The 24086-nt window shown below is 45.0% G+C and overlaps 1 protein-coding gene across 1 annotated transcript in view; it reads right to left on the reverse strand.

Annotated features, from left to right (window-relative positions):
- The window catches only part of GTPBP10 (GTP binding protein 10), a 29881-nt gene extending 6072 nt beyond the window's left edge, over positions 1-23809 (reverse strand). The window contains exons 1-9 of the mRNA XM_075922400.2: positions 23651-23809; positions 23043-23236; positions 22848-22939; positions 20372-20516; positions 12269-12342; positions 11483-11535; positions 5090-5197; positions 4562-4639; positions 787-910 (exon numbers count right to left, since the gene is read on the reverse strand). Coding sequence (XP_075778515.2) covers positions 787-910; positions 4562-4639; positions 5090-5197; positions 11483-11535; positions 12269-12342; positions 20372-20516; positions 22848-22939; positions 23043-23236; positions 23651-23680 — 898 coding nt within the window. The 5' untranslated portion in view covers positions 23681-23809. The remainder of the gene's footprint in view (positions 1-786; positions 911-4561; positions 4640-5089; positions 5198-11482; positions 11536-12268; positions 12343-20371; positions 20517-22847; positions 22940-23042; positions 23237-23650) is intronic.
- Between the last annotated feature and the right edge of the window lie 277 nt (positions 23810-24086).

Consider the following 24086-nt stretch of genomic DNA (forward strand, 5'->3'; position numbering starts at 1 on the left):
GAAAAGCCGCTCCGCATCTCCCCGGGCTGCTGAGGGAACCCCCGAGCAGACCAGGGAGACGCGGATCAAAGCCATGGCGAGAAAAGCCGCTCCGCGTCTCCCTGGTCTGCTGGGCGGGGCCCCCTAGCAGACCCGGGAGACGCAGAGCAAAGCCACGGAGAACGTGGGCGTCGGGGCCAGTCCCGCCGCCCGCATCCTCCGTGGCTTTGCTCCGCGTCTCTGGGGTCTGCTGTGGGGGGGACGGGGAACCCTCAGCAAACCAGGGAGACGCGGAGCGGCTTTTCTTGCCGCAGAGGACAGGGGCGGCGGGACCGCCCGCGTCCTCCGTGGCGAGGAATGCCTGCGCCCCCCCAGCAGACCAGGCTTTTCTCGCTGATGCCTGGGGTAGAGTAGCTGGGGCGCTGCCGGGTTGGTCCAGCAGCGCCGCTCCTCGGCGCTACTGGACCAACCCGGCAGCACCCCAGCTGCTCTGCCCCAGGCATCCCCAAGTCAGCAGCTGTTGAAACTGATCAGCGGCTGATTCCAGGAAGCCCGGGGCAGAGCAGCTCTGCTCGGGCTTCCTGTAGTCAGCCGCTGGTCAGTTTCAACAGTGGCTGAATCTGGACACCAGTTCCGACTTGCATAAAAATTCAACTTAAGAACAAACCTACAGTCCCTATCTTGTACATAACCCAGGGACTGCCTGTAGTTCAGCATATCATCAAGTAATATATACGTCTATAAATATTTACAAAATATAATCTATTTATTATAAATAAGAGGCTACTATGCATTAGATGAGTTTACCTTGAGGATTCTGTAGTTGTTTCATAAGTTCATTCAAGCTATTTTGTGCATTAGGCAAATCCATTTTATTAACAGCAAGAAGTGCAGGCTTTGTCCGAAGCTCTTCTTTATATAACTCCAGCTCCTTAAAACAAAGTGAGTTTGCTTTTGTTTGAACTTCAAAACATTTTTTCTGGTTTTATGTTTTCCTCTTTCATTTGTGTAACTGTCTGAAGAATTAGTATTTATTACAGCACTGAAATCTACCAATGTGCTCAAGGCTGATGAATTCACTCTGCTTAACAGAAGTAGTATTTATCATTGAGAATGTCATTTAAATGCATTTATTGTACATATGCAGCCTGTACAACTGCAATTCTTTCTTTTGCAAGGGGGAATGACAGATTTGTTCTTTTTAGTCACATCTATATTATCACATAGACACATCTACTTATTTCCTGAAGTTACTGGTCAGAAACCTCTCAAGACTTATCTTCACAGCTTGACTTGGTATACTTAAATTATTGCACTCAAGCTAGCCTACTTACCTTCTAAACTGGGCTTGTCCTTGCGGTATAGTGGTATACACTGTTCAGGCATGAATTCTAATGCACACCAATATGTTGCATGCTTTTTGGCCCAGCATGGTCTACACAGGCCAGAAAGTGTGAAACACATGAGTGTACATTAGAATGCACATCCAACAGTGTATGCTGCTGCTGCACCATGTAGACACAGCCCATTGGAGTTAGAGTAATTGGGTGAATTGCTGTAATTGATGGGTTGTATCCCCTCCTGCATTATTAGCTCAAGCATCACTATTGGAGAAGGGGCATCAGAGTTTTTGCGCCCACCCACCATTTTGATTTTTCCTCTGAGGCTGTTGTCAGCCCCTCTGTCATTATACTCAGGAAAGGTGGGAAAAGAAAGGGCAAGAAAAGTGGGATCTCCTGAGCCTAATATAAGCCCTCTTGTCGCTGGGCATAAGGGGCAAGGGCTCTCTGCAATTCTGCAGGGCTGGAGCAGCAGCTTGACTGTGACCCCTTCAGGCAGTTAAGAAATGCTGTCGGCTCAATAGGCCACCAGAGGCAGGGGCCTGGTTGCTTGCCTATTATGGAGGGATTAGAGAGAGAAAGCAAGAGAGAGACACAGACACTGAATGACTGACTCTCAAGTGGTGGAGTTACCCAGTTTCCCACACCCAGTAATGGTAACAGGCACAGAGTATATTTTTATCTAGGTCTAGGGCTAAGGAAGTCAGATTCTTGAGGCATACTCACAAGCTTGTCATTTGCCTTCCTTGTTCACATTCTACACATGACAAGTCAAAAAGAGAAGACAATCAACTGCCCCCTCCACTGCCTGTCTGAGAGCTACGAGTGACCTGCTATCCTGAGTTCCCTCTTAATATGCCTCCTGTTCTTGTGGCATCTTTCTACCTTGTCTCTGATCATCAAGAGCATGGTGGGATGATCCCTTCCTCATTGTACTGGCCCAGTTTTGTTACCTGTATTTTGGGTTCTGGCTTCATGCCACTGCTTTGTTTTTGACAACTGGATTTTCTATTTTGTTTGCCAGTTCTATTAGTTTTGGCAGAGTATTGACTAAAGCTGGTATTTGTTAGACCAGGTACCCTGTAGTGTCCTTCATATTTGACTTATAGCTGGTGATAAAGACATGGTATAGGTGGAGATCCTGAGCTTAGGGCCCTTTTGATCCTGGTGCTTAGGCCCAATTAAGTCTTTTCCCAACATCAGTAGAGCTTCAACCTACCCCCCTGATAAAGTAGTTATTTTGAGCTTAAGCACCACTTAATTTGAGCTAGATGTATGTGAGTAAAGGAGTGGAGTTAGGGGGTAACATTCTAGTTATAACAAGCCAATTGTGCTATGAAGACTCAACCTCTTCTGAGACAAAGCTTTAAGCAACAACATTTTTAGGATATGAAATTGGACAGATTATGACTCTTAAGTGTCATGACATATAATCACAGGAGTTCTTATATCAAACTATCATCCCCAACAGTGAATCATTGGACACTAGAATAAGATGAAACAGGAAAAAAAATATTAGAAGACACAGAAAACAGGGGTTAGTGAAAGTGATTGAAAACTCAACTCCATCTAAAAAAATATATATATAGCCGCTGCTGGCTATTTTAATAAAGTGGGGATAATTGAAGAATGCAGGATAGGCCTTAAGACTCTGCATATGGCTCCCAGAAGGCAATGGGATTTTGCAAAGTTGAAGACTGGTATCTCATTAAACTCCTGAGTCTCAGGCTGTGTCTACTCTTAAAAATTAGAGATCGACCTAGTTACATCATTCAGGGCTGTGAAAAAAGGTTTCACATCCAGTGCATCATAGTTAGGCTGACCTAGTCCATGGCGTAGGTGCAGCTTGGTCAACAAAAGAATTATTTTGTTGACCTAGATGCCACCTCTTAGAAAGGTGGACTAACTATGTCAATGGAAAGCCTCCTTCCAGTTGATGTAGGAAGAATCTGCACTATGGCACTATATTGGTCACATACATTTACTTCAGTTACTTCATGGTTTGGATAGAGCTCAAGCCAGGGATTTAGCAGATAGCTTGATCTTCAGGAGCATCTCCTTACCAATGCAGCAAAAATTAATGAGGAAACAACTGTCTAAAATTCTGTCATCTGCCTTAAATAAATCTAGAAAGTTCCAAGCCTTTTAAGATTAATTCTTTTTACTAGCAATCAACCACACTGGATCCTCTATCTATAATTTACAGGCAGTCCCCAGGTTACGCGGATCCGACTTATATCGGATCCATACTTACGAATGGAGCTTTTCTCGCCCTGGAGGACGCGGGCGGCGGGACCGCGGCACGTCTGGGCGGTCCCGCCGCCCGCGTCCTCCAGGGCAAGAAAAGCTGCTCCGCGTCTCCCTCGTCTTCTGGGGGGGAGGAGGGGCCCAGCTGCCCCCCAACAGACCAGGGAGTCGCAGAGCAAAGCCGCGGAGGATGCGGGCGGCGGGACCGCCCAGATGCGCCGCGGTCCCGCTGCCTGGGTCCTCCGCGGCTTTGCTCCGTGTCTCCCTCCCCCAGCTCCCCTCCCCAGCAGACCAGGGAGACACGGAGCAAAGCCGCGGAGGATGCGGGTGGCGGAACCGCGGTGCGTCTCTGTCCCGCCGTCCGCGTCTCCCTGGTCTGCTGGGGGGGAGGGGGGATGCGCAGCTAGTGCACCCTCCCCCCCCAGCAGACCTGGCTTTTCTCGCGGACGCCTGTGGTAGAGCAGCTGGGGCGCTGCCGGTTGGTCCCGCAGCGCCGCTCCTCGGCGCTACTGGACCAACCTGGCAGCACCCCAGCTGCTCTGCCCCAGGCGTCCTGATTCAGCCGCTGCTGGTCAGTTTCAGCAGCGGCTGAATCAGGACGCGTGGGGCAGAGCAGCTGGGGTGCTGCTGGGTTGGTCCAGTAGCGCCGAGGTGCGGCACTGCGGGGACCTACCCGGCAGCGCCCCAGCTCCTCTGTCCCAGGCGTCCAGATTCAGCTGCTGTTGAAACTGATCAGCGGCTGATTCCAGGACACCTGAGGCAGAGAAACTCTGCCTCGGGCTTCCTGTAGTCAGCCGCTGGTTAGTTTCAGCAGCGGCTGAATCTGGACACCAGTTCCGACTTACATACAAATTCAACTTAAGAACAGACCTACAGTCCCTATCTTGTACGTAACCCGGGGACTGCCTGTAATCTACTAAAGTCATCTTAAACATGTTAACTTTTCTTTCTTCACATCTACACAGTATTAGAGACAACTTTTAAAGGGACGTTACCTGTGTTAGAAGCAATATAGTTTCAAAAGCTGTTCTGAATCGAGTTTTTGAAGATAGCCGAAATCCAGAGACATCAACCTAAAATGAATTAGTGTTATAGAAAATGCATGATTTTAAAAACCCACACCCCACCACTCAAACACTACCATTTTTCAGAATATCTCAAGTCTAAGAATGGCTTTTTGGTCTCTTTTAAGGGGATCTTGTTGCACAACGGCTACCTAACATCTGAGCTGTGCTAGGAATCATTGCTTGCTATTGAGTCAGAGGCAATCTTTATAAAAACCGCTGATTTATTTAGGTATCTCTATGGCCTTCATCAACATAACATCCATCAATGGTATATTTACATTCTGCTTACAATAGAATCTAGAGTAAAATAATACATGACAATTATGAACAGTATTCTCTCTGAAAGCCAGCTGCAATAAAACCTTAGGAATTTATGTTTACAGGATAGTAAATGTAAAGCTAAATAGAATAAAAAACTAAAATTAACAGGTTATTTAAATTACAGTATTTACTTACAACAAAGAGAAGCTGTTTGGTTCTTTCGATGTGCTTAAGGAATTTGTGCCCCATTCCTCTGTTTGCATGTGCACCTTCAATCAAACCTGGGAGATCAGCTACTGAGATCTAGGAAGTTAAATGAAGATTTGTCAGAGAAAAATGGTACAGTAATTTAAAAATCAACACCTCAAATAACCACATACAAGAACAAACAAACGTATTCTGGGAGTGCCTATGTTATTAGGATCTTCTTTTATAGCTACTTATTCCTAAGAATTGTCACAAGTGGGGAGAACCAGCTCACTGTCATCAGGAGTCTGCTTAGCAAAGGGCTATATACATTTTGGCTGTTCTCCTGAAGCAGCATTCCTGGGGTTGAGCAATCTACAATAGAACCCCATTCATCTGACCCTCCATTGCCCAGCTTTTCATGTTCGTGGGACAACCAGCTAACCAGATCCAGCAACTATTCTCCAGTATGATGGAGTTTGGGCTGTTAGCATGGCACTACCGCACTCTACTTTTATACGTTTCCGCCCTATCAATTAAACCAGGTTACTTACACAAGCAAATAAGAATTTGATTGCTGGTATCTGATAACTGACATTGTACAAGAAAAAAAAGTCATTCCTGGGAATGTGGTGTTATCCATGTGGTAGAGGATGTGCCATTGAAAATAAATTACTAATTCCTGGCAGATTAGCTCCTTTTCAGGATTAAAAACGTGTTATTTGCCACAAAAAGCTATCTTGCTTTGATTTCTTCTCTAAATTATTAAAGTTGCCAATTTAATGTGCCAATTCACATTTTGCCTTTAGATGCATCACAATTCCTACTGTGATCTTTCCAGAGGTTGTTAGATGGTGTTGCAGCACTGCACTTTCCCACTCTCTGGTTTTCCCAGGTTTTTGATGATCTGATCTGGCAAACTGGGTTCTGCTGTATACATTTACTAATTCTCAGCAATCTAGGGCTTCAAACATATCCGACACCTACCAACCAGAGGCTGATATAAAGGACAAATATCTAACAAGAGTCCAGAGCCAGGACCTGGTAGGAATCCCTGTACTCTTACCTTTCCCAGCAACTGATGACTAGGTTTTCTATTAAGTTGCCCCAATATCTTGCTGGGGACTGCCACCCACATTCACCTTTATACTGGCCTCTGGCTAGTAGGTGTTTGCTAAATATGCCAGACCCCACTTCAGGATTCTGCATCTAAAAAAACATGGAAATACATTCAAAGGCTAGAGAGTGTTAACGACATCCACTAAACAATCCATGGAAAGTAACTGTACAGGAAAAAGCTATTCTCCAGTATGATGGAGTTTGGGCTGTTAGCATAGCACTACCGCACCCTACTTTTATACGTTTCCACCCTATCAATTAAACCAAGTTACTTACACAAGCAAATAAGAAGCTCTTGCTGGCAACTGATAACTGACATTGTAGGAAAAAAAGTCACCCCTGGGAATGTGGTGTTATCCATTTGATAGAGGATGTGCCATTGAAAGTAAGTTACTAATTCCTGGCAGATTAGCTCCTTTGCAGGATTAAAAACATATGTTATTTGCAGCAAAAGGTTATCTTGTTTTGATTTCTTCTCTAAATTATTAAAGTTGCCAATTTAATGTGCCAATTCAAGTTTTGCCTTTAGATGCGTCCACAATTCCTACTGAGGATTGTGCATGTCCATGGAAGGGTAAATTTTTGCTCTTCTCTATTCATCCCTATGACTCTCCCAATATTATGTACAGATATTCTATGGGATTTTCAGTAACCAGGATAGGGTAGTCCAAATTTATGCAGATAAAATGAATGTCTGTATACCCTGAAAATCTGGGCCTGCCAGATTTATTTGCTTTATAATGTTCATTTCATAAACTATTTTAAAAAATAACAATATGCTAGTGTAGCCAGACACAAACCCCATCTTGGTTTTCCACGAACCCCATCTTGTCCCCCCCCCGCCAGAGAGCAAGAGAAAGGCAGTCAGCCTTTGATGCCCTGGGAACGCAGGTGTGCTGCCTGTCCCTGACTCTACCATAAACAGAAACCAGACAGTAAATGGGCTAGCTGACGACCCGGGGCCTCCCGTCGCCCTGATGGCTAGTACCAGTAATTGACAGGCCTGCACTGTCCCAGGAGAGGAATCTTCGCCCATCACATACCAGAGGTGCCCATTGTCTGCATTTTTCCCAGGTGTAAATTATGCTTTGCACCCTTCGTGGGAAACTTGGTGTTCAAAGCCATTTTTCCTAATTGGCCACTTGAGACCAGGAAGAAGCCTACATGACCCAAGGGGTATAAAAGAGGTTCAGCAGCCCACCCCATTTGAGCTCCAATCATCTATTCCTGCTGTCAGGTATTCATAGAATCATAGAATAATAGGACTGGAAGGGACCTCGAGAGGTCATCGAATCCAGCCCCCCGCCCTCAAGACAGGACCATGCTCCGTCTACACCATCCCTGACAGATGTCTATCTAACCTGTTCTTAAATATCTCCAGAGAGGGAGATTCCACCACCTCCCTTGGCAATTTATTCCAATATTTGACCACCCTGACAGTTAGGAATTTTTTCCTATTGTCCAATCTAAACCTCCCCTGCTGCACTTTAAGCCCATTACTCCTTGTCCTGTCCTCAGAAACCAAGAGGAACAAATATTCTCCTTCCTCCTTGTGACACCCTTTTAGATATTTGAAAACCGCTATCATGTCCCCCCTTAATCTTCTTTTTTCCAAAATAAACAAGCCCAGTTCATGAAGCCTGGCTTCATAGGTCATGTTCTCTAAACCTTTAATCATTCTTGTCGCTCTTCTCTGTACCCTTTCCAATTTCTCCACATCTTTCTTGAAATGTGGCGCCCAGAACTGGACACAGTACTCCAGCTGAGGCCTAACTAGTGCAGAGTAGAGCGGCAGAATGACTTCACGAGTTTTGCTTACAACACACCTGTTGATACAACCTAAAATCATATTTGCTTTTTTTGCAACAGCATCACACTGTTGACTCATATTCAACTTGTGGTCCACTATGACCCCTAGATCCCTTTCCGCCATGCTCCTTCCTAGACAGTCGCTTCCCATCTTGTATGTATGGAACTGATTATTCCTTCCTAAGTGGAGCACTTTGCATTTCTCTTTATTAAACCTCATCCTGTTTACCTCTGACCATTTCTCTAACTTGCTAAGGTCATTTTGAATTATGTCCCTATCCTCCAAAGAAGTTGCAACCCCACCCAGTTTGGTATCATCTGCAAACTTAATAAGCGTACTCTCTATCCCAATATCTACATCATTGATGAAGATATTGAACAGTACGGGTCCCAAAACAGACCCTTGAGGAACTCCACTTGCTATCCCTTTCCAGCAGGATTTAGAACCGTTAACAACAACTCTCTGACTACGGTTATCCAGCCAATTATGCACCCACCTTATCGTGGCCCTATCTAAGTTATATTTGCCTAGTTTATCAATAAGAATATCATGCGAGACCGTATCAAATGCCTTACTAAAGTCTAGGTATATGACATCCACCACTTCTCCCTTATCCACAAGGCTCGTTATCTTATCTTATCTTATTGATTGTCTCCCGAGGTCTGTGGGACGCCCAACCTCGCCCTACTTCTTCCCGAGGGATTGAGAGAAAGACGCTGGCCACGCCAAGTCTGGAACGCAGGGGTGAGAATATATACCTGCTAGGTGTCTATTTTGCATGCATTTAATAAGAGCTCAGAGAACCAAAAGGGTTGCATGGTACCTATAAGTGACTTATTAGTGTAATTTCTGTCCTGTCCTTTGTAGTGGCTATGTTATCTGTAACACAGTAGTAGCATTTAACAACTAAGTTTACCCTGTAACAATAAAATAGTAACTGTTTAAGCTTTAACCTGACTCCTTCAGTTGCTGTAACAGAACCAAGCACAATTTAAAAGAACTTCAGCTGGTCATAAGGGACTCACTGCCCTGACCGTCGGCTGACAGCTAGGGACTAAAAACTAACTATATTTAGTTGCCCATTTAAAATCGCCATCTCCCAGCTATATATAAATTAACAATTTCCATGAACAAACAAAAAAAGTATTAAGATTAGAAGTGTTAGAAATCATTTCAATAATTGTATAACCACTAAAATTCTTACATGATTATTCAGTGCCCGTCTCCCTCCCCCCCCCAAAGGGTGGGTGGTCAGACAATGAGCTCCCAGCCCCAATGAGCCCCCTGTCATCCTGCGCTGCTGCTTCTACATCAGAGGCAACAGTGTGGGGTGGTGGGTGGGAACTGGTCCACGAGGGGCGCTGGCTTAAAAACTGCAGAGCGGGTACCCGGTAGGCTACAGGTGAGGAGCTGCTTCCAGGGACTGGGACACATCCCTAAAACAAATTTCGTTTAAAACTGAAGCAACCATGGAGCAAAAACCTTAATTTATTTTTCATGTAATGCAACAGTTTGACCTGAAAAATCAAAATTCTTTGCTTTTCCTGTATTTCCTCAAACAAACAAACAAAACAAACAAAAACAATAAACTGTAGATAAATCTTTAGTATTCTACTATTTAATAAAAACCCAAGAAATTACACATGGCACTGGGGTGACATTTAATTCTTGATCCTGGCATAGTGCGCCTCACCCTCATGAAGTCAGTAGGCGTTGGTGGGTGCACAGGAATTCTCTGCTCCTCACAGGACACATTACTTGTGAACCTTAGACACTAAAATAATATACCAAAAACTCATATGTTGAAATGTCAAGGGCAATTTATCAGTTAATTCTATTTGTATCAACTACTTTGAAAGTAGGAAACAAAATAGACATGCTATATATTTGCTCATATTAACAAAGATCATTTTTGAAGAGGCATGAAGTGATTAATTACTAAAAATATGTATTTTAATTTTTCCAACCCTTTAACAGTGACGTGTTGATGTCAGCTGCCAGAGAGAAACAGCTGATACAGAAGTACCATATTTAAGTTCTCATTCAATTCATGGTAGTAACATTCAATTTAAACAAAGAATAAAGTGCTACTGCTGAGTCTTGGTTTTTTCTGTTTTTGAAAGGGGAAAAAAAAAGCTCTTTCTTTTCACACCTGAGAAATTTGCTGTTGTGGTTAAGTCATCAGAAATCTTTGATGAACATCTTTAATAATGGAAGGACAAGCATAAATACTGTCTCCATAATTTTTACACCAAAGATTCACACTTGCAAAAGCAAAATCTGTCAATGTTCTACATGAACATGGGGCCTGATCCTGCATTAGAATCCAGAGGCACAGAACCCTGAAGTAATTGGGATTGCACAATGGGACCTTCACATCAAACCGAAGTTAACACATTTGAGATCAGAATACAGAATTAAAGACCAGGGAAAGAGACTGGAGAGATGGAAATATGAAGTAGGTGCACACAGTAATTTTTTCCTCCTGCACTGACAGGATAATGACATGAAATCAATGTAATGTAATAGTTTTCTGTAACATACAAAAAACTAAACACACAAAGGTGTTTCGTTACTCAGATGATGACCTTGCTCTGAAACTCTTAGTTCACTGGTTTATAAAGGGTATTTTTCCTAAGTTGCCTATTAAATTGTTACAAAAATCTACACATTACAAAAATTCTCCCTTGTATTTTAGAACTGTGGGTCTTCATATTTCCAGGACAATTATTCAAAGGTTGAATTATTTTATGTAATTCAAAGGTGTTTTTTTTTAACTGTAGGTGAACTCTGTGCAAAATCTGTGTCACATCAGTAATGTTTTTGTCTGGGAATGAATGCTGGAAACATGTGAAATGATTACTTCAGCATTAAAAACAAATGAAACTCACATGCTTCTATTGTTTAAGGAATTCAGTTTATTCTCAGAATGATTTTCATTCAAATCATGTGCCCACTTTTCTGCTTCCCCTAATCACGAAACAGAAATCATATGCCAAGTTACTGCACAGCTAACTCAAGTTTTGGAGATAAAATAGAGCAATTCTCAAGCCAGAGTTTTCTTAGTTATAGAAATCTATGACCATTTTGAATTAGCTTTGATGACAAAAAAAGTTGCAGTGTTGTTTCATGCCAAATTCCGTTTTTTTTTTTTAAATACTATATTAAATAATTTAGAGAAACTCATTTGCTAAATGTGAAACAAGATACAGAAGAAAGCAAACAACGTTTAGGTGATTAATTAATCTACTACCACAGAAACCTGGTTCCTTCTGTTAAGGAAAACAGAAGTAGGAACCATTTTTATGCCATAATTATTGGCATAGAAAATACTGCAGTAATATCCTTAAGCTAAGAAAATAGACGTTTGAAAGTATGACTCAGGATTAAGATGTAGAAGATGAAAGACCGTAGTGACATGAATGTAACTAGCCATAATATCCAAACAAATTAAATTACTTTTCAGTACCAACCTGCTTGTAATCTGGATACATGATCTTTCCCAGTTCAGGTTTTACTGTTGTGACTGGACAGACACCAGAAGAAAATAGAGTCACTTTCAACACACAGTGCTTAAAATTTTAAAATCTTCATGCATTTCCTTATCTATTGGACCTAATTCCTCTCATGCCTTCCTTTAGAACATTTCCTTTATGTTTATATAAGGACATGAAGTTATACTATAGTTCTTTCTGATCCTCAGTAACACATATGAACCTTAATAAATACCAACCAATCCCTTTTTTGAAAAATAAGATTACTGTTGAAAATAAGGCCAATACTAGCAATTTTTCCCTCATTGCTTTTACCCCCCCCCCCCAACCATGTTGAGCATACATCAGTTACTGCTTCCATTTTTGCTTTTCATCCCCACCGTTTCCCTTAGGATACTGAGCTCTCAAAACTAACAACCAAGAACAAATCTCTGTAGTTCTGGTCTCTTTCTAAGTCTAAAGCATGACAGGGTCACGGAACTTCATGTGAAAACACAGAATATTCATGTGAAAACAGAAGTGACAGGAACAGACAGCCACAGTAATGGAACTCAATGTCTTTACTGCTATCTCTATGAGTTGGGAAAGAACTGAGATAAAGGCAAAGAGACTGACATTTTGTAGGTAATAACATCTGTAGCCCAGCAACAGTAGACAGCTCCTATTCTTCAGTTCTTTTAGAAAAGTTTTTCAGTCAAGCCACAGGAGAGGCTTTATGTTCAAGTAATGTTATAGCAGTGAAAAAATAACGCAGTTTGTACTTACAAGGGTAATCTGCAATCTGAGGTTTGGCATGAGAAATCTTGCTTAGCAATGAGGATTTTCCTGCATTTGGAAATCTGAAAGGAAAGTTAGAATTTACACACGTCACACTTGCTTATCAGTTACTGTTAACTGAACAAAGCTGGTAAATATATCATCTATTTTTTTCTGTGCTTCTGACAATCGAAAGGGAATCTTCCTCTGGTTTCCCAAAATCAAAACCATTTAGACTGTTAGCCTGGTCTTAAAATATGCCATCCACCTATGCAAAATGTATAGCTGGATTCAGCCTACCTTAAAATGAGCTGCCATAGCATCTATATTGCAGGATGCTGAAGGGAGCACAAACTCCCCTTTGCATCCCGTACTCCTCACAGAATGAGGAGTACAGGATACTGGCAGGGGCTGCTCTCAGTATTTGATTTGGGGGTCTATACTAGAACCGTTAAATCAAATGCAAGAAGACATACCTCTGGAGGGTTGACCTTTGTAGTTTATACAAGCCCTTAAATCCTTTGGGGCAAGAACTTTTTGTATGTTCTTACACAGCACCTAATGCAATGGGGCCCTACTCCTAGAAATCAGATATAGGGCTGCAAATGGCCTCTAGACATGATCTAGTCCAGAGCTGGGCAATAATTGATGGGGGGCCACTCCAAGATTTTAATGGAGGAGATGCAGGGTCTGGAATGGAGGTTGGGACAGAAGGGAGCTTGAGGTAAGAGATTGGGATGCAGGAGGGAAACTGGAGTCTGGGAGGAAGCTGGGATGAAGCAGGCAGTTGTGACCTAGGGCAGAAGACTGGGTGCCAGATCGGGAAGGGGGTATAGGTGTACGAGGGGGACAGAGGGTTTAGGTGTGTTGAGTGAGGGGGCAGAGAGTTGGGGCAGGAAAGGGCTGGGCTGACAGAAGCAGGCTGTGGCCAAGAGATTTACTTGCCAGCTGCCAAACGAGCCTGCCTGCCTGCCGACTTAAAATGTTCCAGCCAGCGAACCTGCCTGGCCATGTGCTTCATGAATAACTGAGCCCAGGAGAGGGGGCATGATTCTTCGTAGCTGCGCATTATTCTAACAAGCAGCTCCCATTGGGTGGTTTCTGCCAGAAACCGGTCAATGGGAATGTGCTAGGGGTGGAGCAGCTCCTAAAACTCACCCCCCCCCCCTCCCCGGCCACCTCTCCAGTTTTAAAACAGAAACAGAGCGCTGCAGCCCTGGGCTGCAGGGAAAGCTGTGGAGCCTGCCTGGGGCTCCCCACTGCCTCTGCGGGCCAGATCTGGTGGCTTGGTGGGCCAGATCCGGCCTGTGGGCCGTATTTTGTCTAGGCCTGATCTAGTCCATTCCTCTTATCTGCCATAGTATTAAGGATTCCTAGACCATTGCTGATATTGGTCTAACCTGCTCTTAAAACTCCTCCAATGATGCGGATTCTCTAGGCCAGTGTTTCTCAACCAGTGGTACACGTACCCTTAGGGGTACGCGAGAGAAGTCTGGGGTACATCAAGAAAAGTGAAATTTGGCACAAAACGTCCGGGATTTTGCCTAGCAAAGGAGATCGGGGAGGGGGAGGCGGCACGTGCCTGTCAAAGTGAATGTTCAGTGCTACGCCCGGATGTTAACAGCCGCTCTGTGCACGCGCCCCAACACTGGTGTGAAAAAGCATGTGGCTGCAGCTCCGGTGACAGTTCCAAGTGGGGGGGTAGGTTTGGGGGGAGGGGGAGAGAAAAAAAAAATCACTTCCACAGCTGCCTCTTCTAGTTCGTTTCCTCTCCAGCAGCCTACTTGGAGTTCGCCAGCGGGGAGGGCGGCTGAACCCCCACATCCCCACCAGCAGATCAGTACAACACATTCCCATTGCCTCTTCCCCATGGCACTGCGGAAAGGAGCTAAAAGGCGGTGAGGCGGCACAATAAGCTTTGCTCCAAAGGACACTGCCCCGTGTCAGTTTTATAGCGAGGGGGAAGGCAGTTTCCCCCAGGCGTGGCTAGGGGGCCGCCGCCGGGCTGAGGTGGAAGCACACAGCCCCAAGCAGCGAGCCCAGCGCTGGCTGGCCACTTTCTCCCTGCAGACAAGCCGCTGAGGCAGGGCCAGGCGGTGGGAACAGGCACTTCAAAGGTAGGGTTACTATACATCCAGTGCCTGGCTCTGGGAGAGGGGAGCGGCACTGGGTTATAGCAGGGAGGTTGGGGGTGTCAGGCTCTGCAGGAGGAGGAGGGTATTGGGTTAGAGTGGTGGGGGCTGCAGGTGCTTGGCTCTGGGTGAGTGCATTGGGTTGGGGAGGGCTGGGGGGTACTTATATACATATATATATATTTTTAAAGGGGTACTTTATAAAAGAAGGTTGAGAAACACTACTCTAGGCAATTACCTGCTCCGGCACTTAGCAATCCTTAGAAAGATTTTCTGAACATCAAAGCTCTCAAATGGTGTAAATTAAGTCAATTATTTCCTGGTGGACTTGGAGAATATTTTATCACCACTCTCTTTATAACAATCTTTTACATGTCCCAAGATTGTTGACTCAGCCTTCTCTTTTCTAAGCTAACCAGACCCAATTCTTTCAACCTTTCCTCATGTTTTCTATGCCTCTTGGCATTTTTACTGCTCTTCTCTGGACTCTCTCCAATTGGTACACATCTTTCTTAAGATGTGTTGATTAAAGTGGGACACTGTACTCCAGCTGAGGCCTTGCAAGAGTATACAAAAACAATTAACCGCCACGTCTTGAATAAAACACTCCCCGCGACTGTATCCCATTGTCCCAACAGCATCACATTGTTGATTATATTCAGTCTGAGATTCAAAACACTGCTTAGCCAGTTATTCTATTTTGAATGTGTACATATAGTTTTTCCTTCCTAAACATACTACTTTGCACTTGTCTCTTCCAAGTTGACTCATCTTGTTGATTTCAGACCAGTTCTCCAAGTATATCAAGATCATTTTTAATTCTAATCCTGTCCTTTAAAATGCTTGCAACCCTTTCCCTCCCATCATCATCTGCAAATTTCGTTAAGTGTCATCTTGGCTGGAAACGTTAGTTTTCTTTAACACCATTTTTACTTACATATTTTACAGAATAGATCCACATTTAAAGGGTTAAAAATAACCCTTCTCATAATAGCTATTTTGAACTTACAGTGCCTTTAATTAAAAAAATATTACTGTCTCATTTTTCTGATGATTAAATGGAGTCACAAAACAGGTGTCTTACTCAAAATCAAAACTTCAAGCAAGGTGCCAGGAACAGAACACAATTCTGGTTCCCTGTTACTCAACAGAAGAAGGAACTGATAAGGGATGTTCATTTACAAATTTACAGTTCATCACACTGCACTATATTTTACTACACTAGTAACTGATGAATAAGTACCTAATTACATATTAAAAAAAAAAAACACCTCCTGATAAAAATGCACAAAGGTTAGGTATCTGTGGGGAGTAGTTTAGACCTGGGATTAAACTGAACTTTTGTCTTGCAGCCTACTAATCCAGAGGGCCATTTTTCTTTATCATCCAGTAATGCAGTGTTTCCCAAACTATGGGCCGGTCTCAGCGTGGCTGCAAGGGCATTCTGGGCTCCCAGACTGCCCGTGCAGCGCCGGGTCCCTCAAGCCCTCGGCTAGGCTGGGCGGATGCAGCTGGATGTTTCAGGCTCCCAGCAGAGGCGTAGTGAGGGTTACCAGATGAGTTCTTATTGCTGGCCGCGGGGTGGATATGGGCTGCAGGGAAGCAGGGTTGGGGCAGTGGGGCTGGCCGGGGGGAGGGGGGCGAACCGCCGGGGAAGCAGGGCTGGCTGGGGGGCTGGGGACAGTGGGGTTGGCCAGGAGAGATCGGGGGAGGGAGAAATGGCTGGCGGGGGCAGTGGGGCTGGCTGGAGCAGATTGCCAGGGAGAGGGGGAACCAGCCGGTGGAAGCAGGGCTGGCTGGGGGGGCGGGAGCAGTGGGGCTAGCCAGGAAAAATGGGTGGGGGTGGGGAGGACCGACCGGCAGAAGCAGGGCTGGTGGGGGTAGCAGAGCTTGCCAGGGGAGATCGGGAGAGAATCGGCTGGCCGGGGTGGGGGGGGGGGGGGGGAAGGGGGGGAGCATCAGTCAGCGGGACTGATCAGGGCGCACACAGATCCTGAATAAAAATGTAAAAACAGTGCCTTTTAAATACCCCCACTGCTGACAGTGAGGTTTAAAGGCACTACAATGTGTCAGAATGGAGAGAACCTGGTGCACTCACCATCCAGAATGAGAATATGGATAAAAAAATTCCAAAGATGGTGTCGGCTTTCTGAAAATAAATGAACCCCTTTTCAGTACACGATGTGGTGGTGCAGGGTTTTATTGGATTACTCCGGTTCTGCTGGCTGGAAGCAGTGCTTTTATATTTTTGGGCTGCAAAAAACAGTACTAGAAAAAAAACAAACAAAGAAAAAAAAAAAACAGGTTCCAACTCAAGTAAAAGTTTGGGAAACCCTGATGTAGCCAGCTTTCTATCCATCTTACAGTCCATTTATCCAATCTATATTCTCTTAACTTGCTGGTAAGAATATGGTGGGTGGCCATATCAAAAGCTTTGCTAAAGCTGGCACTGGAGGCTTTGGGAGGACCAGAAACAACTTATTTGCATATTCATCATTTGCTTAATGAATATGCAAACGAATGTTACCGGGCCTCTCAAAGCTCGTGAATGGATTTACTGGTCCCCGTGACAAAAAGTTTGGGAACCCCTGCACTAATGCATTATTGTTTGTGACTAGTTGAAGAAAACACCATGTAAATTTCAACATAAATCATTAAAAATAAAACTATTAAACAGTAGGAGAAACACTAATAAAAATCTGATATTTTAGAGGTTTCATTCCTCACAATTGAAGAAACAATGACTTTTTTATAATAGGAATGTTACTAGAGGTAATTTAATGCTCTCTGAAGATGGAAGATGTCAATTCAGAATGTTATTTCTATTTCTTCAAGGAAGTATTTTATTTCCATCAAGACTCAATGTTTCTCTTTGAAGCTCAAATTCAACCTCTTTTTTGCCTCACAATCTGTATCTAGTCCAGATGATCCTCTCTCAAGACAATAAGATTTCTTGGTCTGATCTAATAGCAAAGCACTTGTGTATGTACTGAAGTAAAAACAACACACTCAAAACATCAAAGTACACGCACTAACAGGATATCAGAGGTTGACTCAATCTGGTCTAGGAAACAATCTTCTTCATTAATAATGATTCTTTCTATTATTTTTTTTTAAACCCTGGCAGCTCAAATATGAACTGAAATTTAGGATTTGTTAAAAAAAATAAAAAGAAAAAGCTTTTACAAAACTTAAAACCTTTAAAAAATTATTTTGGCATCTTAACATACATTCCATTACAGCACATTGTAGCATTGTGTCAGTACATGACAGCCTGAAACTAACCTCAGATTACAATCTGAAATTAAACTAACAAGTGCATTTGTATTGTTCAAACTAGGAACAAAAGAAAAAAATAGATTAGGAAAAAAAGCTTTTAAAATTGTTTTTAGTTTTTAAATTGTACTCTCAAAGGGTGAAATAAATTTATATGTTACTGTGGCACCTGATATTTTGCAGCCTGGAGAGTGACAGATACACATAGCCACTTCCTATTATTTACAACATATAATTTGTCAGAGATTTTTTCTGTCCCAAATATTATAAGAATCTGGTGGTTTTTTTATCTTCACATAAATAATGAGAACAATATTTTTAAAAGATTGTGGCACTGGCAGCCAATGGTATTAGATGTGAGGTAACCCAAACCAACCAATAGTTAAATTTCTCACATAACACTCTGGAAAGAATTATGCACATAAGGAATCTTACAGGCTCAGTGTGACTCCTTGCATGTGTGTGTAGTTATTCATATGCATAGGACTGGAGCTAAGCAACCATGTTTTGTAACATCACAACCCCTGAGATGGGAGCAAAATATCAACTTTACACTGGATGTTTGACAACTTGGAAGTAAACAGACAGGCACATTTCCATCTACAACAGGGGTGGGCAACCTTTCAGAAGTGGTGTGCCAAGATTTAACTTTCACCTGCCTCTCCCATCCTGACTCCACATCCTCCTTCACCCCCCTCCTAAGCCCATATCCCTGTGCCCCCAGCACACACACCAGCAGGGAAGTAGTGCGGGGACTCGCAGCCACCTGGGAGCAACTCTGGGGTGAGGAGGGTTGGGGGTAGTCACTTTCCTGCTTGGCCCAGCCCTTTGCATGGGGCTTACCCCTCACCTGCAGACTGCAGCTCTGGGGCTGGGGCAGTCAGAGTCTGGAGCTGCCCAGGGCTTTTTCCAGGCTCTGACTGGGAGCAGCAGGGCACTAGGGAAGGATCTTCCCACCCACAGGGAGAAGCCAGAGCTTAGCCTGGGCCCTGGCACCCCTCGGAGGCAGCAGCAGCGTGTGACTAACTGCACCATCTTGATCTGCGGAGCAGCCCCAGCCCTGCCCCCTCCTGAAACAGGAGCAAGAGCCTGTGGCGGGGAGAGTGGAGTGTTAATCTCTTAGCATCTGGGAGCTGCATGCCTCAAGGATGTGGAGCCCAGCACAGGGTAATGCCACCCATTCCCTACACCAGTGGTTCCTGCCATGGCGCCTGCCAGGGCATTTATGTGCACCCGCCGAAACATCTGGGCTGGCCCCGCCCCTGGCGCGTGGCACATGTGCAGTGCCGGCCCCAGGCTCAGGGCAGCCCCTACCCCCTGCGTGCGGCACATGCGCGGTGCCGGCCCTGGGCTCAGGGCACATGAGTAGCTCCCACCCCCAGGCGCACGGTACATGCGTGGCCCAACCCCTGGAAGCGCGGCGCATGAGTGGCCCTGCCCCCAGATGGCCGGCAGCCACGAAAGCTTGGGGACCACTGCCCTACACCATGCTGTGCATGCCACAAAAAATCATCTTGCATGCCACTTACGGCATGTGTCCCGTATGCTGCTGACCTCTGATCTAGAAGTATTTTGCTCATTACTCATCTGAAGAAATGGGTTGTGCCCACTAAAGCTAATGATACTAAACTACAAAAAAAATGTATGAAAGGTGCAACAGCAAGTGTGGGGAACCTTTTTTGGGGAGAGTAATTGACCCACAGAAATGTCAGTCACTGGCCCCTGACTGAGAAGGAGAATGACATTCCCCTCACCCACCAGAGACTACGGGGGCCCAGGCAAGTGGATTTTGTGTGCTTCAACCCCACAGAAAATGGCAGGGGGAGGGAGACAACGGCTAGAGTACCAGCATGGGCTCCCCAAAGCTGAGTGTAAGCCCCGAAGTCCAGATCCAGGCAAGCCAAAAGCTATCCCCGGGCATTAGGTTCCTCATCCCCTGTGCTACAGGACCCTCATTTATTTATTTTTAAGTTACCCTCTAAGACCTTTTTGCTCATTATACACACCCATAAAAACTAAAAGCAACTCACTGGGCACAAAATATGTTAAAAAAAAAAAAAAAAAAAAACCAAATAACCAGTGAGTTCTTAATAAAGTGTGTTTGCCTGATTTAGGGCATTAGATGCTTTTCTTTTGATTTCCTAAATCAATTACATTTATTTTCTTTTTATTGGTAATAGTGAAAGGTACTAGACTCAAGTGAAATTGAAGGACCATAGCTCAAGCTTTTCCCTATTCCCTTAACAATATGCTATGATGCTTCTCTGAAAGAACAGACTCATACTCAGTTTTGATAGCAGTGCCAAAGAACAAACATTAAAGAGACCCACTTGTGCCAGTACTTGGCTTATAATGGCAGTGTTTGTAATACAACTACCAATCATCAGGCCTTGGCTTGAGATTCCCAATCATTTCACATATACTACTGAATAGTCTTATGATGTCATTGTCACGCTCAATTGAATTCAAACCAATGGCCTGATGTGGTTGAATGAATGGTAGGCTTCTTACAAGTAATCCATTTAGATTATAAATTCACTTTATCAGCAAAAATCAAGAGTTTAAGGACCACTCCTGATTTAAAAAAAAAAAAAAAGTCAGAATTTCATTCACATGTATTCCCCTTCTCCCTTCATTCGTAATACACTAATTTAATTATACTTCTAGATGTTCAATTCACAAATACCAAGACTTCAGTACTCACCCAACTAAGCCAACATCTGCTATAAGTTTGAAATCAAGATGAACTGTTTGTATCTGGCCTTTCAAAGGCAAGAAATTTGTAACCAAACAGCCACCCAGTCCTCCACGAGCTACCAGTATTCTGTCTCCTGCTTTATTAAGTTCTCCTGAAAAATAAAATCAGAGATTCTCAAACACCACAGACTCTGTCAGTGAAAAGTGGAGAATTTGCACTAGCTTCTGTATGAACTTAGACTGTTACAGGTGTCTTTGTTGAGAATCAGATGTCTTGCAACAAAATTTCAACTCCTACAATCAAATAATTACATTAGGTAGAGCTTCTCTTTGGAATTATTATTACTGGAAAAGGAAAACACATTATGGTCAAAATGGTAGTTCCCACTTTCTTTTTGGAATCACATATTTGTTAGTTACACTAATCACATGTAAGCTCAATATAACTTATCTCCCAAAGTATTACTTTAAGTGCTCAACATGGTCATATTGATTTTTTTTATCTGGAAGTGGGTTAAGTCAAGAAAAGCTGTGCACATCAATTGGTTGGAGATTTTTAGTCACAGCTTATAATAGCTTATTAATTAAAACACATAGTCTGTTATAATCAGGGCTCTCCAAACCGCGGTGAGCCCTGCTTGCCAGCTGCGCTGTCCAGCGATCTGCGCATGCACAGATCGCCCAAACCCAGCTCTTCTGGGTGGGTTGCAATGCGAGTAGATTGCATTATTTGTCGAGCCTGGTTATGATCACCAAATTCATTAGATGTTATAGGTACTTCCAATATGATCCCTGCTGTGATGCCTCCACCAATTATTACTATAATTTAGAACTGCAGTTAAAAAACATTAACATAAAAATATAATGTATAAAAAATTTGCACACACCACCTGACCTGTATCATGCTTTAAACCTGCTTAAGACTTAACCAAAGTAAAAATCACTTTTTAATTAAAAAAAAATTCTGAAAACTATGAAAGAGTGCTCTGTAATTTCAAGATTACAGGTTGAGAGAGTGTAAGACTCCATCAATGACCCTGATAATCTGTACAATTTGTGAGATCTAGATACAAACCTTAAACATATTTTTTTTAAATCATTATCTTGGGTAAAACCCTGAAATGTTGAAATCTGGCCAGTGTTATTGTTCAAATAACTAAATTACAAAGTGGACAAGTTAACATTTATTAACTATTCCTGAGGAATCTCCCAGTCCTACACTGCAACTACATTCCCAGGAGCAGTCAGTCTGGTCCAGAGTGTATAGAAGAAGACAGATGGTAGGGCAGAGTGGAGGTGGGAAGGCAGAGAAGGAAGAAGGTGTCTCAGTGCACTGCTCCTATTTGCAAACATCATACCCCATAGCTCTCTCATTGGCCAGGAGCAGGAAACTGAAGCCAACGGGAGCTGTCAAAGATGGTGCCAGCAGAGAGGGGCAGCACATGGAGCCACATACCCCCAACTCAAGGGCCACAGGGGCTTGTTGGCTCCAGGAGTGGCATGTAGAGCACTATGCAGATACAAATGTCTATCCACTGATCTGCAGATGCTGTGGCTGAAGGCAAGGAACATGTTGCACTGCTCCCAGGAGCCAGTACTCTGCGTTGGCAGCTCCTCCCTGACATACAGCTGTACCGTCCCCCAGCCTCACTGCCAGCTGCATCTCTTGTTCAGGGGTCGTAAAGTCACACTAGCAGTGAGGCTGGGGAGAGGAGCTGCTGGAACCGGTTTCTGGCTCTTGAGAGCGGCAGCACCACACTTCTCTCCTTTGACCACAGCATCTCCTGGGAGAAAAGCCCTGTGGATCAGCAGATACTGATGTAGGTCCATAAGTAGACATTTGTACATGTGCAGGGCTCTAGCATGGGGCCAGAGCAGGCAGCTAGCCTGCCTCAGACCCTCTGCTGACCTAGATATGCAGGTGGTAAGCACCCCTTTCTTAACCTAACCTCCAGAGCCAGCACCCCCACTCTGACTCTCCAACCAGCACCCCATATCCCCTCCTGCATCACAAGCCTGTGACTCAGCCTGACATACCCTCCCAGAACCTCAAATCCCCACCCCAACTTAAGTCCCCTCTCAGAAACAACACCCCAAACCCCTTCCTGCACCTCAAACACCTGACCCATCTTTGACCCCCCACCCACCCAGAGCTAGCACATATACCAACTCCTACACCCTTTCACCTCACCCCAGTAAAAGTGAGTAAGGGTGGGGGCAGGCAAGTGACAGCAGAGATTTGTGTGTAGTGAGCCAGGTGGAATCTTGGGGAAGGGACAGGGTAGATCTTGGGTTGCCCTTAAATTTTAAAAGTGATCTCACGCACAAAAAGGCTGGGGGACCACGGTTTCAAATCTCATTGGGAGAACATGATCCTAGCATTGTAGCTAGTGATAGAAGTTATGATCAAGCAACCTCCATCATCAGAATTCTCACATGTGATTAAGACTTGGCACACTTGTCTGAACAAATCAATCCCTTACCAATCTTTTCCCCATCACAGGAAAGAACTGAAATTCCCGGAGGCACCACAACTTCACAATCTCTTCCTTTTTCACCTTTCAGTGCACGAACACTAGAAAAAGTTAGAGACTGTTTAAAAACTCCTACCAGGCATTGTTTTTCCTTCCAGGTGAAAGGTGCTCAACAAAAACAATCAGGACAAAATACACCCTTACCTACTGGGGGCTCCTACTCCGGCTACAAACCGCTTATGGGGACATTGGTCTTTAATTCTCTTTAAGGTAGTTTTTTCCTGGGCGACAAGCCAGACGTCTCCGCCTCTCCCTCCTTCGCCACCCAAGCGAGGATGCCCCATTCCACCAGTTCCTCCTTTCACGTAGATCCTGAGACTATCCATGAAGCCGCCATACTAAGAACACAAGGAGCGTTACACGGGGCTTCGTGGGTAACCCCCCCCCCCGGCGAGCGCCCGAGCCCCAGCATCCCGCCCACCCAGGGGCAGGGAACCGCCGCCCGGCTGCCCCAGGACACGCGGTGAGGGAAGAGGCTGCGGCTCGCCCCGGCCCGCGAGCAGGCGCCGTGCGGGTGTGTGAGCCCGGCGGGGCAGCACGACGGGAGCCACCCGGCGCGACTGAGGAGCGGGGCAAAGGGGCAGCGGGACCCCAACGAGCGCGGCCTCTCAGCCCAGGGCAGCGGCCACGACCCGACCCGACCCTCCCCCCCCTCCCTCGCTAGAGGCGGCGCATGCTCGCAACGGGAGCGAGCCCCGGGCTCACACGGGCACCTGCTGCCCCCTCCCCCAGCCGCCACCGGGCGCGCGAACCTTCCGCAGCAGCGCGCGACTCCCCCCCATCGCGCTGGCAGGGGCCCAACCGCAGCCGGGAACTAGGGACAGGAGTACGGTGCACGAGCGCAGGTGCTGACGTCACGGCGCCGCCCCTGCCTAGAGAGGCGCCAACGTGCGGCGTAGCCCGCCTCCGAGGGCGGGGTCGTATGGGCGCGGGGGAGGAGCAATGCGGTGGTAAAAGTGCCCCCGAGGCTTTCTCCTGCAGGTGGTGCAATTGCCCGGCGATGTCTATGGAAGTAGCTATAGCTTCAGTGCTGTAGTGACAAGGGTACATGGAACAAAACACAGGACTATGTAGCACTTTACAGACTAACAAGATGGTTTAATAGGTGATGAGCTTTCGTGGGCCAGACCCACTTCCTCAGATCCACTATTTGATCTGAGGAAGTGGGTCTGGCCCACGAAAGCTCAT

This window comes from Pelodiscus sinensis, chromosome 2 (assembly GCF_052426305.1).
Source record: "Pelodiscus sinensis isolate ZL-2025 chromosome 2, ASM5242630v1, whole genome shotgun sequence".
Lineage (NCBI taxonomy): Eukaryota > Metazoa > Chordata > Testudines > Trionychidae > Pelodiscus > Pelodiscus sinensis.